The 15,421-nt window shown below is 42.9% G+C and overlaps 1 protein-coding gene across 4 annotated transcripts in view; it reads left to right on the top strand.

The window, feature by feature from the left end:
• The window catches only part of WBP1L (WW domain binding protein 1 like), an 87,872-nt gene that overhangs the window by 30,876 nt on the left and 41,575 nt on the right, over nt 1-15,421 (top strand). For all 4 annotated transcript variants that reach the window (XM_070432378.1, XM_070432380.1, XM_070432379.1 and 1 more), the window contains exon 2: nt 12,817-12,919. In XM_070432378.1, the coding sequence (XP_070288479.1) occupies nt 12,817-12,919 (103 nt within the window). The remainder of the gene's footprint in view (nt 1-12,816; nt 12,920-15,421) is intronic.

Here is a 15,421-nt window from a genome sequence, read left to right as displayed (position 1 = left end):
GGCTATGGTTATTTTAATGGCAGCCATATTTCAAGCCAGGTGCCTATTGCTGTGGCTTGGGTAGGTGCACGTGAGAGATTGACATCCCTTTTCTAAATCATCTTTTAATCTTTAAGTATAAGGTCTGAGAGTTCAGAAAGTTCTTTAGAGTTATTCAACATATTTTGGAGATGAAACCTCTGGATTCTGAAGATTAAAAAAAAATGTATCTGTTTGCAGAAAGACCATTTTTATTTATTTATTTATTTTTATTTTTAAATATATTTTATTGATTTTTTGCAGAGAGGAAGGGAGAGGAATAGAGAGTTAGAAACATCGATGAGAGAGAAACATCCATCAGTTGCCTCCTGCACACCCCCTACTGGGGATGTGCCTGCAACCAAGGTACATGCCCTTGACTGGAATCGAACCTGGGACCCTTCAGTCCTCAAGCTGACGCTCTGTCCATTGAGCCAAACTGGTTAGGGCAAGGAGACCATTTTTAATGTGACCCTTTGTCCGAGGCAGAAGTAAACCATTTCCTTGAACAGTGTTGAACTTTATATTGGCACTAGATCTCTGGTACTTGTCTCAAGACCAGCAGGCACACAAGACAAGTCCCATTATTTTTTCTTTAGCTCCCAACAAAAGCCTGCATGGTAGGATGGAACTGCTGGAGGAAAAATGGGGTTAAATTCAGAATTTTGCTTAAAATGAGGACTGTGCCCGTGTGTGCTCTTCACTGTCAAATGAAACTGGTGAATCTCTTTTAAAGCACATCAGCAACAAATTAACTTGTACCTTCATATTTCAGATCCCTTTCAGAGAAGTAATTTATTTGATCAAGAGCCATGTTCAAGATATAACAAACACTTTGATGAGCTAGAAACCAGTTATAGAAATAGTATTGAACCAAAAGCCATAAGACCAGGGTTTTGAGGATACCAGTTCTCTCATCTGCAGCCTTATGCTAAGTGTTAGTTCCTTATCCATAAAATATGGGTAAACAAATAACTTTTTTTTTTTTATTGATTTGAGAGAGAAAAAGAGAAACATCGATTTGTTGTTCAATTTATTTATGCATTCATTGGTTGCTTCTTGTGTGTGCCCTGACTGGTGATCGAACTCACAACCTTGGCATATTGGGGCGACACTGTAACCGGCTAAGCTGCCTGGCCAGAGATAAACTTTTAAAAAATTTTTTATTTATCTTTATTGTTGAAAATATTACAGATGTCGTCCCCCCCCCCCCCCCCCGCCCCCCGCCATTGATCCCTTCTCTCCAGGCCTTCCCAGCACTATCGTCTGTCCATGGGTTTTGCTTTTTTTCATTAATGTAACAGTTTAGTTAGTACGAAGTTCCTCAAAGGCCAAGTTCACATCTTATCTGTTGTTTTTGTACCTGTCAGCATGTAGTAGGAAAGTTTAGGTTAGGCCCTAAGCATGAAATTCTTTCCACTAAAATTTGGGCTTTAGGTTCAGAAAAGTTGTTCTAGTTGTGTGACCACTCTAAACTAATTCCCTCATTTCCTATAAAGGGAATATATAACATATATAAAAATGCCCAGCCAAATGCTTAATTAACACAGACACTGAGTAGAACTTGGTTCTCTGTTGCATCTCTTGAATGTTAAGGCAGGAGGTTTTCCTGATTCTGCAGAGGTATTTCCCGCATGCAAGAAAGGGGGGCCCTCTCTTTGCCCAGATACCTGTTTTACATGTCGTGTGTAAGGTGTTTCTTGAGCTTCAGTGTAGAGAATTCAGATGTCTGCTGTTTATATTTGGGCCTCTACAGCATGTCTTAATCTCAAGGTGAGGGGATGAACAATCTCTTACTGAACATGAGAGCAAGAGAAGCTAATCAGATGCCTACAGGGGCCAGGCAGTGTCATGCTTGAATCAAGTAGATGAGGTATTTAGACAGTAGGGATTGTGGTGGAGCCAGAACTCATGAACATCTATGACTCAGCCTAATCTGGCTTAAGGCCCTAATATATGGGTCCTGAATTTTCAAGAGCATCTGGAAATCTGAATTTCTGTATGAATTGTTCTCATTTTAAAATGTTATACAGATAATTCAATTTTTTAAAACATTGGGAAAAAGGTACCATGTGGACATAGAATTGATTAGTAATAGGCCCATTGTGTCCTGAGGTCCACCAGTTTGCAGTCCCTGCTTTTAACAGGAGAGGCAGTGATACAACGTGCGAAGAAAGGACTACCCTCGTAGGACCAACTGTGGACACATGGCAGTCTGCTGAATTGCCCACCTGCTCTGTCACACGCCACCTGCTATTTTGTTTCTCGGCTCTCTGCACCAGCTCTTGCTGAAATGCCACATTTCTCATTGTATTTATCTGTGACAGAAGAAACCAATGATGAGCCCTGGCCGGTGTGGCTGTGTTGGTTGAGCTTATCCCATGCACCAAAAGGTCACTCACTGGTTTGATTTCTGATCAGGGCACATACCCAGGTCGGGGAGGCAACCGATCAATGTTTCTCTCTCATATCGATGTTTCTCCCTCTCTCTCTCTCCCCCTCTCCCTGCCTCTCTCTAAAATCAATTTTTAAAAAATTTTAAAAAAAGAAAAGAGGTGTATCTCTTTAAAAAAGAGAGACCAATGAGGGATTGTCAGGGGGTACCATGAGGTAGGACTGCTTTTCCTTTTAAATGTCCAGGGGGAAAGAGTGACACATTAATCCAATGTCCAGTACTGCTGCAGCCAGCCAGACCCTGCAGGCCTGCTTGCAGTGACAAGTAGCCTTTAATAAAACCATGGGATATGTTGCAACTTCCAGTCTTTGCTCTGAGATTTTCCTACCAGGGTCAAGTGGCTTTATCTGAGTTTGTTATTCAGGTTCCTAATAGCAACACAGGAAATGGATTTTAATTTCTTTGCTGGCTGCTCTGTTTGGGGGCTATTTAATGAGGATCCAGTTGCAGTGCAGCTTTGGCAGCAACAGTGCCTGAGTTGGTAGGAATGTACCTAACTGATATATTACTTTAAAAAGTTTTGCTTGTGGTATACTCTGTGTATATATATATAAATATATTTTATTGAATTTTACAGAGAGGAAGGGAGAGGAATAGAGAGTTAGAAACATCGATGAGAGAGAAACATCGATCAGCTGCCTCCTGCTCACCTCCTATTGGGGATGTGCCCGCAACCAAGATACATGCCCTTGACCAGAATCAAACCTGGGACCTTTCAGTCCACAGGCCAACGCTCTATCCACTGGGCCAAACCTGTTAGGGCTGTTTGTATATTTTTATGGATTGAGGTAGAGAGGTTATAAATAATTTAATGTCTTGATTCAAAATGGCTATTCTTGGGGGAAACTATGTTGGGATGTGTTTGGGATTCTAGAAAAAAATATTAGACTATTCCACTTTTAGGGGGCAAGAACTGTGTATATTTATGTTTATTATAAATCTAGGGTATTGCTTCTCAAACTTGAGTATATGTGAGCATAATCAGGGAAGTGTGTTTTATTTTAAAAAAATGTTTTTATTGATTTTAAGAGAGAGGGATAGAAACATCAATGATGAGAGAGAATCATTGATCTGCTGCCTCCTGCATGCCCCCAACCCAGGATTCACTGTATTGCCCTTCCTCAGATTCTTGGAGTGTCATTCTTTAAGAGAAGACTGATATATTTATTCCAGGAGGCCCTCACAGGTTGAAGTAATTGCAACCCTGTCCCTGCTACATCAGGGGCTTTTGGGACTACCTTTCAGCAGCACACACTTTAGCCAAATCTTGAAGCAGCAGTTGCTCCCATTGGTTCTAGGCTTTTCTCAAGTCTGTCAGTAGCTCCAGTCTTTGGCTTTACCCTTAAAGGCACTTTACAACTAGAGGGTGGGAGACTGGGTGTTCCTGAGCCCAGCAAGCTGGAGTCTAGAGGTCTTAAGGGCACAAAATCCAATTTGAGGGATGAGGCTGGATCTTATGAGATAAGATTTACTGGCTTGGTTAGGGAAATCTGCCCCACGCTTTTTGTCTTTTTTGGAAAATTACTGAACTCAATCAAACAGCATAAAAGCTTTTTCCTAATATCCCAGTCCATACAAACCAGAGTCTTGGCTAACTTCTTAGCAATGGCCTACCCTTCCTTTATCAGAGCTCCTTTAGCTAATAAAGCTTAAAGGTGTAGTTGTCATGTATAGTGCATATTGTGACTGAGACAAAAGTATATAACAACCCCTACCATCAAATAGAAGGGGGTTAGACCAACGGATAGGCCAGGACTCCTTGCTGAATCATTCCTCTGTCAGAGCTTACTTTCCTTTACCCCCAGTTCTACCGTAACTTCAAAATATGTGCCCTTGGACAATCCTACTTATTTTCCTCAACTCTTCAAAAGTATTAGGGAAAAAGTGAGCTCCACTTTCTTATTGTAAAATACAGTGTGTCCCCCGAAAATGTATACACACTTTGAATAATTATAAAGGCAGTGTATTAAAATACATTTCATTTTCAAAATGTAATAGAAATCAGTTGTTAAAGTATGTATACACTTTTTTTTGGATACCCTGTATAGGTAAATCCACACAACTTTAAAGAATATTTTTTATGACTATCTGCAAGCCTTTTTCTAAAGATCTAGAAATGCTGCATTTTCAGAAATTAGAGATTCTATCTAGGGTAGAATGAAAATAGTTGATTCTTAGTTAAAGTTGACTGCTATCTTTTCTCATTTAGCCATTTCAAATCTGTCTTGTGTATGAAGAGTCTGTTATCCTTTGGTTACAGAGCATTACTAAAATCCACTTTAATAGATGTGCAGTGCTAGAATTTGGTCTACTTTCTGGAAAGCCATTCCTGATTCAAAAATGGAAGAAAAGTTGATTTTGTTGCTTACTCTGCAGTAGCAGCCACAACTTGGGTAGTGGGGGTGAAAAAAAAAAGAGGGGGCCCAAGTTGAAAATTAAAGATGAGAGTTGCAAATTTTTTACAAAATAATTGTTTAAAAATATTTTTATTAAGTTTAAAGAAGAAGGGAGAGGGAGAGAGATAGAAACATCAATGCTGAGAGATAATCATTGATCGGCTGCCTCCTGCATGCCCCCTACTGGGGATTGAGCCTGTATCCCGAGCATGTGCCCTGACTAGGAGTTGAACTGTTACTTCTTGGTTCAGAGGTCAATGCTCAACCACACTGGCCGAGCTACAAAAATATTTATAAATCTCCATCAGCTAGGGAGAAACTAGCTGTATTAGCCAATAATGAATTTACAAACTGTGGTATTTTGGATATTATTTTAACTGTTGTACAAAGCATTTGAGGTCTGGCTTCTACTGAATTTTCAGCTCTTCCTTTCACATTACTCTCCCTGAGATTCATTGTACTTAGCCACACTAATCTTCTTTCTTTTCCTTGAACACACCAAGCTCGTCCCTGCATTGGTGTCTGTGCATGCACTTGGCTTTCCCTCTACCTGAAACACTGGTCCTGTAGGTTGACTTAAACTGGCTTTTCTTTTTTTTTAATCCTCACCTGAGGATATTTTTTCATTGATTTTTAGAGAAAGTGGAAGGAAAGTGGGGGGGGGGGGGGGGGAGAGAGAGAGAGAGAGAAACATTGATGTGAGAGACATCGATTGGTTGTTTCTCACATGTGACCTGATGAGGGGGCGAGGGAGGGAAAGAGGGGGCAGTGAGGACCGGGGACCAAACCTGCAACCGAGGTACGTGCCCTTGACTGGAATCAGTACGCTTCAGTCTGCGGGCTAACACTGTATCCACTGAGCCAGACTGGCCAGGGCTTAAGCTGTCTTTTCTCATGATTCAGGGCTCTACTCAGATGTCACTTTATCAGGGAAGACTTTCCTGACTATGTCATCTAAAGCCCTTTGTCTGTTTTATTAGCCTTATGAAGCTTATTACTATTTTACATTATAATTTCACTTGTTAATTTTCAGTCTTCTCCACTAGTAATATATTTAAGATTTTTTTGTCTTTGGGTTGTTCCCCAGTTTCAAACAAGTTGCCGCCCCCCCCAACCCCCCTGGGAGTCTTATTCTGCTATTTGTTGAATTTCCCAAGTCTTTTTATAATGTACTAGAGGCCCATTGCACAAAGATTCGCGCTATAGGCCTTCCTTCCTCTGGCTGCTGGCACCGGTTTTCCTCCGGCACCCTGGACCCAGGCCTTTGGTCCAGCCGCAGCAGAGAAGCCAAGCCTTGAGACTAGGCTTCTCCGCTCCAGCCGCAGCGAGGCTTGGCTTCTCCGCTCCGTCCACAGCGGAGAAGCCCAGCCTCTTCAGTCTTCAGTCTTCAGTCTTCAGTCTTCTTCAGTCTTCGCTGGGGCTGGAGCCTTCAGTATTTGCTCTGCACCTGCGTATGCAAATTAACCCGCCATCTTTGTTGGGTTAATTTGCATAGTCATCCTGATTGGCTGGTGGGCATAGTGGTGTGACACCGATTTGCATGTTTCTCTTTTATTAGTGTAGATTATTTCTGCATAAATTTGTGTATTTTGTATTGTGAGTTTATCTTCAACAGAGCTTTATTTATGGGAATCCTTCATGCCCTGGTTGAGGGTAGGTCTTATCAGAGTTTTACATTTCTTCTGCCAGATGTCATAGAGTTATTGCCAGCCTAGGGCCACTTCCTGTGTTAAATTTTGGGGTTGAGGATTCTCAGACCATATAGTGGTACAATTCAAGTCTGAAATTGACTTGTGGAAAGGCCTATGGTTACAGATTATAAGAGGAGATACTTTTTGCTCTCAATTCAGAGATTTTTTCGTCATTGTGTGCCAATGAGCTAGTTGCTATTGTGTTTTTTTTTTAATTTAAGATTTTTATTGCTTTTTAGAAAGAGAGGAGAGGGGTGGAGAGAGAAAGAAACATTGATGTGAGAGGAAGCATCAATTGATTGGCTTCCTCCTGCACACCCCTTACCAACCTGGGCATGTGCCCTGATCTGGAATTGAGTCAGTAACCTTTCATTGCACAGGGCGACGCCTAGCCAACTGAGCCACACCAGCCAGAGCCCAACGGGCTAGTTGTTTTTCTAGTCTGCTTTCTCTCTCTTTGAGGATTCTCACTTTATATTGGTGCTTAGTTCCAAGTTCCTGTTTCAGGTAGGCCCAAGAACAATAAACAACCACTTTCCAGGGCAACTGGAAAGGCTTGACCTCATTTACCAGTGTAGTTTTCCACATTTTTGGCCCTAGGCTGGGGATCCTCCTTGCTTTCTTGCAAGCTCAGCTGTGTATATTGTTATGTAGCCAGTATTTCTAGGGGTTCTGACAGGAGAATTTTTAAGTTACCTACCCAGCAGTATTGCCAGAAGCAGGATCTCTTCCCTGAGAATCGCTCGCTCATTGCTGTAGTTGTAGCATCCAGCACAGTTGCCTGGCACCTGGGGAAGGAGTTTCAATACATAATTGATTTGTGGAATTGGACGTTTCCATAAGAAACCATTTCTTTTCCCTGTAAGGAAAGCCAGAAGTTGTGCTCCAAATTCATTCATATCTAGCAGCCAAAATAGTTAGTGTCCTGTGCCTGAACATCCCGTGAAGTATTAGTTTTCCTATTTTTTTACTTTTAAACTTCAGTGCTTTCCTAAGAACATGAAGATGCTGTTGCCAGTTGCTAGCAGATTTTTCCAGCCCCATAAATTGGCAAATTGAAAACATCCCTGGGCAACTATTACTGCCCAGTGTCTCTTTTTATGCTGGCACTTTGAAAGTTCTTGTGTTGATTAAATTGACCTTTACAGTGGCTCAGCTAAGAATAGCAACTATAAGACCTGGAAACTCTTAAGGAAAATGTTGTTAGTCCCACAGTTTATGCTGCCACCAAAGAGATGAGATAATTTTTTGCATATGTGCAAAAGGCATACTGTTCATCCTTTTCCATTGTAAAAAATGTTCTTTCCAGTTCGGTGTTGGTCATTCTTGCTGTTTCTTTGTGCCTGTGCTTTTTGTTTAGTGACCATGTGTGCCCCATATCTTGGGAGTCGGTCACTGTGGTACCAGGGCTTGAAGGCACATACCTGTAAACACGAGGATCCCGATGGTCATTGCCACAGTCCTCCCTGAGGTAAAAGACCTCAGCCTAAAAGCACAAATTATTTGCACAAAGTTCATTTATGTGAAGTTTGACCTTTCTAGCATTTTTTTGGCCTTGGTGTTTTATGCAGATGAAAACTGCCAGGAAGAAAGTATCTTTAAAATGCAAATCTGAAAAAAAAATTAATAAAATGCAATCTGATCTTGTCACCTCCCTGCACAGTCTGGTTCCTGCTTACCTCAGCCATTCCTAGCTAAAGTGCTTTGCTTGTTTCCTTTCCTCAGCCTGTAAAGTTCTCCCCGTCCCTCTTCCCTGGTTACTAACTTTCCAACCATCCTGATGATCTCAGTTCCAACTTACCTTCCTCCCAGAAGCTGTTCTGGACCTTTTTATGACTAGCTCTTAGGTCTTATAACTCTCACTGAATCATGTATTTTTTCCTTTCTATCACGTGATTACATTATTATTATTATTATTGCTATTATTATTTTCATGAGACTGGAAGCTCCTTAAGGACAGGAATCATGACTATTTTTAGCCATTTTTCTATTGTGTTCCCCCCCTCTAGCTCAGTACTGATGCAGGGTACTCAGTATGAAGGAAGGAATGTAGACCCTGTGTTCCACACTGGGATGAAACACCATTCTGCTCTTCAGAAAATCAGTATGTGAAAGTATGACCTTTTGAGCAAAGAAGGGAGGAGTCCCGTGTTGCCTCTCCTCCCTGCCAAGTAGAAAAGGAAAGATCCTGTTCTCAAAGTCAAAGAGCTGCACAGAACAGGATTCTTATCTTTTCCACCAAAGACAAAATGTTGATTTTATTTGATTTGGGGCTTTTATTGGGTTTATTTAAGCAACTGAAGTGGTAAAAGCAACGGAGGAAGTATAACTTCAACCAAGGAGGCTATAGCTTCATAATAGGTAAAAACTCAGGCTCTAAAGTCTGACAAACTAGATTGCTCTACTTCCTAGAGGCAAATTACTTAGCCTCTCTTGGCCTCAATTCCCTGATACTACCCATTGCATAGTGTTGCTTTCAAGTTCAGATAAAGGAGTACCTGTAAAGCATTTAAAAAACAGTGCCTGGCACATAACAAGTGTTCAGTATACATTAGCTATATTATTCACCCCAAGTTGCTCTGTCTTCATGAAGGTTGCGTTGCCATTATTTCATTAAGCAAACCTTTGTGTGCCAAGCACTGTGCTTATACTGGGGATGGGGGAGGAGGATAAGGAGACAGAGCTCCTGCCCGTAGGGAGAGTGCAGTTCATTCTCTGGTTCCCCTCTAAAGAGAGGGGTGGGAAGGATATTTACTGGTCACCCCTCAAGGGTTCGCCTGAACAACGTATGTGTGTAAAGTGCTTAAAGATGCTTGGGAGAAAAGCAAAGGATGGTCATAAAGGGTGCTGAGAATTTTTCATATTTGAACTTTCCATTGCATGCTCTCGAGTTCCTTTGTCTATTCTTTGTGTCTCTGGAACAGCCAGTGAACTTTACTATTCTGCAAGAGTTCTAAGTGAATGCAAAGTGCTGTTTGGATGATCTTTCATGCTGGCAATAATGGCTCACAAAATAATATTGATATTAAAAGCTCAGAGAAGTTAAGTAACTTACCCATGCTCACACAGTTAATAAGCATAATGGGCTTAATAAGTTAATAAACTGGGTTTTGAACCCAGGTCTGACTAACTCTTAGTCACTTCTGCCTGACAGTAGATCTTGAGCCATGAGTGGTCTGTGAGAGCCCACTGGGTAGCCCACTGTGAAGCTCCTCTTTGCAGGAGAGGGTGGAAAGCACCAAGCAGCATTTGCACATCACTGTTCTTTGCTGTCACTTTGAATGAGAGGAGACAGAGGTTATAGGAGCTCTTGAGTTGACTCAAGGCTGTTAGGACAGAGGGGGTGGGTGGTGGGTAGGATAATAAAGCCTTACTTAGGGTTGAAGGGGACATTAGAGAGCATCTTAATAAGTCTTAGGACCACTGAGGAGCTTAACCAAAGTTCTGTTCCTCTATTGTGGCAGAGCTGGGACCAAACACAAGGCACCTGGATTTTTTTCTCACACCAGCAAGTCTCTCTGTCTCTGGAGGAGTTCACCTTGACACATCTCACTACCCCAATCTTCATTTTTTTCTTTGCTAAAGGTCCATGAGCCCACTTATATACTCACATTCCTTAACTGCCCACCGTCTTTTCTTTCTCCTGCAGCAGAAAATGATAATTCCCATAATCAAAACCATCCCAGGCAGCTTGGGGACTCTGTCTGGGGGCAGAGGGAGGACAGGGGGCGAGATATATTGGTTAGTGTTGGAGGGCTCTGGATTAAAGGATGCTACTACAGTTCTGCTCTCCCTGGAGAAAAGAGTGGGGTCCTGTTTATATCAGGCTTCCTGCCTCAGGGGATGGAAGAGCCAAGAGAAAAGCTGACACCAGTAGGTCATGAGGATGCCACTTGTTTAGATTTCAAACACGTTCCATTCCACGCCTCACTTAGGACCAGTTGGCTACTGTGTGTTCAGAGCATGGACCTCATCTGGTAAATTTTCCCGAGGCAGAAGTATCACTGGATTCTTTAATGTGTCAGGGTATAGACAGCACAGCCTCTTTTAGAAACTAGGTGGACATTTTGAACTGTGCTCTTGTGAGCCAGTGTCAGAAGAATGGTATTTCCAGGCTTGTTAGACTTGGGAGGAACTTTTTTTTAAAATATATATATATATATATTTTTTTTTTAGAGTAAAAGGAAGGGAGAGGGAAAGAGAGCTAGAAACATCAATGATGAGAGAGAATCATTAATTGGCTGCCTCCTGCACCGTCCCCACTGGGGATCGAGCCTACAACCCAGGCATGTGCCCTGACTGGGAATCAAACTGTAACCTCCTGGTTCATAGGTCGATGCTCAAACACTGAGCCATGCCGGCCGGGCTGGGAGAAACTTTTTGATATCCTTATGAAAGCAGTGTTTTACTCTGAAGTCAGAGAGTGTGTGTTCTAGCAAAAGTGAGCACAGATCTGCTTTCTCTATGTGCGCCAGGCCTCACAGGTGATTGTATTCTGTATATGGTATACACAGGAAGGCAAAGATAGGAAGAATTGTTTGCAATATTGTGAAACCCTCATTGTCAGAGTTTACAAATGCCTTTCCCATGTTTCTTCTTCCTAAACCCCTTTACACGGGTGTGTGTGTGTGTGTGTGTGTGTGTGTGTGTGTGTGTAATATTCTTTAAAGACCAGGAAACACCTGAGGATGTGTGGTGGAAACCTGCACTGAGCCAGGGATCTGGTGTTTAGTCCTTCTTAAGGCTTCAGGTACCTGTATTGTTGCTCTCCGGCCCCTATCCCTGTAGACAGTCACTGGCATGCTTGTTTATACCCGTGGCCAAGTAGACAGATTAGGAAAGCCAGGTCCAGAGAGCATGAACTGGCCATGTGACTTAGGTTTCCACTGGCAGGCATCTGCCCGGATGTGTGCTGTGGGCAGGGTCAGCCTGAGTAGCAGCAAATACAATACTGTGGTTTGAGTTTCTTTGCTGAGCAGGGTTTTTTCCCTTCTTAACTCTGAGCTTCTTGAGGATAGGAACAATGTCTTATTTATCTTTGCATAGTCCTCTTACCCAGCTCAGTGCTTAGCACAAAACAGTGTTCAGTAAATCCATGTGTTACTTCTTTAGAATAAAGAAATGTTGAAAGCCAGATAGAGCAGGTGATTTATAGGTCTCATCATATACATTGGGGTCCAGAGAACATTTTGGGCTGAAGTTCAGGTTGGCTGGTGGGATATTTCATATTTAAAGTATGAAGTGTAAAAAATCTTTTTTTTAATTTTAATTTTTTTCTTTATTGATTATGTAAGTAAAAAATCTTTTTCACCTCCATTTCTATTCCCCAGTGCTGCGAATAGAATTTGGCAAAAAACTGCTAGATGGTTACCCAGCAGTACCTTTTCTGTAGCTGTCCCTGGGAAGGGACAGTATGAATCCTATATCCAGTCTAGATTATTAAGAGATCATTCAGTATGCTAAACATGATCTAGCAAATTGAATTTGGACTAGGTCACTTGAGCAGGTCACCTCTTAAAAGTGAAGAATTTAGTAGCTGGTTTTTTAGCCCTTTTTTGAATCACAGTGTAATTAACCTTGGAGATCTTGTGTTTTGAAGGGAGGATGGAATGCCTAACTAGATGCTAATCCTAATCTTAGAATCCATACTGCATTAATTATTCCAGGAACTTTCACAGAAAAGCTGGTTTTATTTAAAACCACTGCTAATTACAGGAGAATCATCACCTTGTTACCAGCTGAGTTTAAATAGCACTGGAATATCCAGTGTTTCTGCTTGGATATAAAGAAAGTGACATAACCCTTTCCTGTCTGAGAAGAACTCTGCTCTTTACCAGTCAGCTGTGTGTGCTGAATCCTCTTCTTCCTTTTTTTTTTTTTTTTTTTAATGTGGACCCTTAAAAAATTATTGATTGATTTAGAGAGAGAGAGAGGAGAGAAACATTGATTTGCCATTCCACTTCTTTATGCATTCATTGGTTGACCCTTGTATGTCCCCTGACCAGGGATCGAACCCACAACCTTAGCATGTTGAGACGATGCTCCAGCCAACTGAGCTTCCTGGCCCAGGGCCTCTTCTCCCTTTAATAAACTATTCTCCCTCCCTGCTTACATTTGCTGTCCTGTCTAATATTTTTTTCTTAATGGAATAAATATTGATACAAACCATTTTGGTGGAGCGTGAGCAGATGACCAGAAAGAGGGGGATGAGAAGTAATTTAATATGCTAAATTTTATTTATTTATTTATTTTTTAGGATAAGGAAACCTGTGTGGGTACCAACAATCAGAGCTACATCTGTGACACAGGACACTGCTGTGGACAGTCTCAGTGCTGCAACTACTACTATGAACTCTGGTGTAAGTTCTTGCCTGGAGGTTTCTTGGAGCCCCGGGTGCTGGTTACTGCCTCTGCTCATTGTCATTGGAAAACTGTGGCCTGGTCAGCCTTTTTCGCATTCTCTCAGGGGCAGTGTTGGCAAGTAGAATCCATTTCCTGGTTCCAGAAGTGATTCCTCTGTAGAGGAGGAGCGCTCTGAAGCCCTTTGGACATTGTGGGCTAGAAACTGAGGAATATGGTCTGGGCCTTCTTCAGAGGCTGTGGTTACCAGGTCGCTGCAGAAACGCCTGCCTGGGTTCTCTTTGATGCTCATTTCGGTGTGTGCCGAGCAGGGATAACCTTAGATCTTTCCATGGATCCCAGACTCCCAGGCTTGCCGTCTTTGTGAAGAGAGGTTTCAACAGCTAAGCTGCTGTGAATGCCGAGCTGGGCTCTGAATGGCTGTAAATCCATTTTTTAAATAAGAACCACAAGGTTTCTGGTCAGTGTGGCTCACTGGTTGAGCGTCGACCTATGAACCAGGAGGTCACGGTTTGATTCCCCGTTAGGGCACATGCCTGTTTACGGGTTCGATCCCCAGTAGGGGGCATGCAGGAGGATTCTCTCTCATCATTGATGTTTCTATCTCCCTCTCCCTTCCTCTCTCTGAAATCAATTAAAAAAAAAAAAAAGAACTACAAGATTCTGGAACTCCTCATGGAGCATCAAGGTGCTACTTCTGTTTCTGAGAGTCCCTCTCAAAGGGATAATCTTTCTGTAGCTCCTGCCTACAGAGCCCTGCTGGAGAGAGGGAGCCCCCCGTGCTCTCAAGCTGAAGTGTCTGGAGGCTTTTCCAGTGCACCCAGCCTGTTACTGTCAGCTCAATGCCCTGTGGAGACAATCCTTGTCCTGCCACTGGTTTGGTTGAGACCAGGACCACTTGTACCTTCCAGAGTTGTCCAAGGCTGGTGATATTGTTCACTGACACACTTTGTACTCTGATCTTTGTGGTACTCAAACAAGATACTATGGGATGCTCGAGGAAGAATGGGAGGGTGGGAGAGTCCTTAGGGCAGGTGACCATCACTGCAGTGGTTCTCATAACTGTCTGTTGAGAGAGGAAATGACAGACTGTTTCTCCAGATAATTCTAAGCACCCCTCACTCCCTCCATTTGGGAATGAACTTTGGACTTGTATGTCAAACCATTCCCTTATTGCCACCATCACCCCTGCCCCCTTTTCCCTCTCTCCTTTCTGAGTTCCTTATTCCCCCCACATCAGTGATATGGTAGAAGGCAGCTAGAAGGGCTATTATCTGGGATGGAGAGGAAATTAGACTCTTGGCTGGGAAGACTCTCCCTCTAAATGCAAAAGGACCTTGTAGCCAGTGGGAGTGGTTTTTACAAAACAGGACCTCTTTTCACCCTGGTCTTTCCCCTTTGAGGACTGAGGACCTACATGTCTGCCTTTCTGAGGAATCCCAGTTGGGGGTCAAGTGCAGACTCCTCTCCCAAGGAGAAGATAGATCTCAGGATGTTCCCCCCCCACCCCCCGCCCCCCGTCCCAGTCCTCCCATGTATATAAGCAGCCACCAAGGAGGCTCAGAATTATTGTTGCTATTTTAGAAGGGGTGGGGCTGAGGGACTTACTGGAGAACACAAAGTGCCAAGCAGGTGGACAGACTCTGTTTAAATGTTTTAAAATGCAGATAACCACAGGGTTCAAATTCTCCCTCCCACTCCTTGTTAAAACAAAAGTCGAAGCCAGGCTGCCAAAAAGCCACAAAGCTGACAGTTTGTTTTTCTGGGGCCTGGCCCAGGCGCATCAGTTGCGGAAAGGGATGGAGTTGATGGCCCCATCTCAAACTGACAGAGCCTCCTGGGCTGTTGGCAGAACAGACTCAGTAGCCACCAGAATCGGGTCGCTGAAGCCAGGGCAGGGTGGTGGGGTGGCGGGACAGGGAGACCCAGATGGCAGGGAGGCTTGAAAAAGCCAGAGGAAGAGCTGTATGAGTGGCCAGTTATCTCTCCAGTTATGGTCAGCTGGGAAAGGGGAAGCCAGAGAGAAACCAGAATCCGGACGAGGAGAAAAGACTCCCCATTATACCAGTTGGTTCATGCTTTCTAAGTTCTCACCTGTGCTCAGAAGGGCTTCTTGGTCAGGAAATGCCCAGAGGGTGTCCCGCCCCCCCTGAGAATTCTTTGGTTTTCCTCCTTATTAGGGTCTTGGCCTTCACCTGATGTGTATAGAAGAGAGGTTGAGTGTCAGAATGTGCCGTTTCAGGTCTCATCAAAACTGCACTTTTCATGGCCTTGAAACCTATTCCCTCTAATTGCCTCTAAACTCTGCCTAAACCATGAAAGCAATGGGCTTTGGGTTATTCTTTTTGTCTCTTTACTTTGGAAGGAAGAAAATATCAGCCAGGAAATCCTTGGCAAAAGGCTTCAAGGGGAAAAAATGCCATTTGCATCAACCCTTTTATCTTATTAAGTTGAATTTTCCTGTGTGCTGAGGACTGTCATTCACACACACATACGTGCAC

This window comes from Myotis yumanensis, unplaced genomic scaffold (genome assembly GCF_028538775.1).
Source record: "Myotis yumanensis isolate MYYU_CA2020_CCGP unplaced genomic scaffold, mMyoYum1.0.hap1 SCAF_13, whole genome shotgun sequence".
Lineage (NCBI taxonomy): Eukaryota > Metazoa > Chordata > Mammalia > Chiroptera > Vespertilionidae > Myotis > Myotis yumanensis.
Note: the sequence above shows the minus strand (reverse complement) of the source record. Positions and strands in the feature narration are given on the sequence as shown.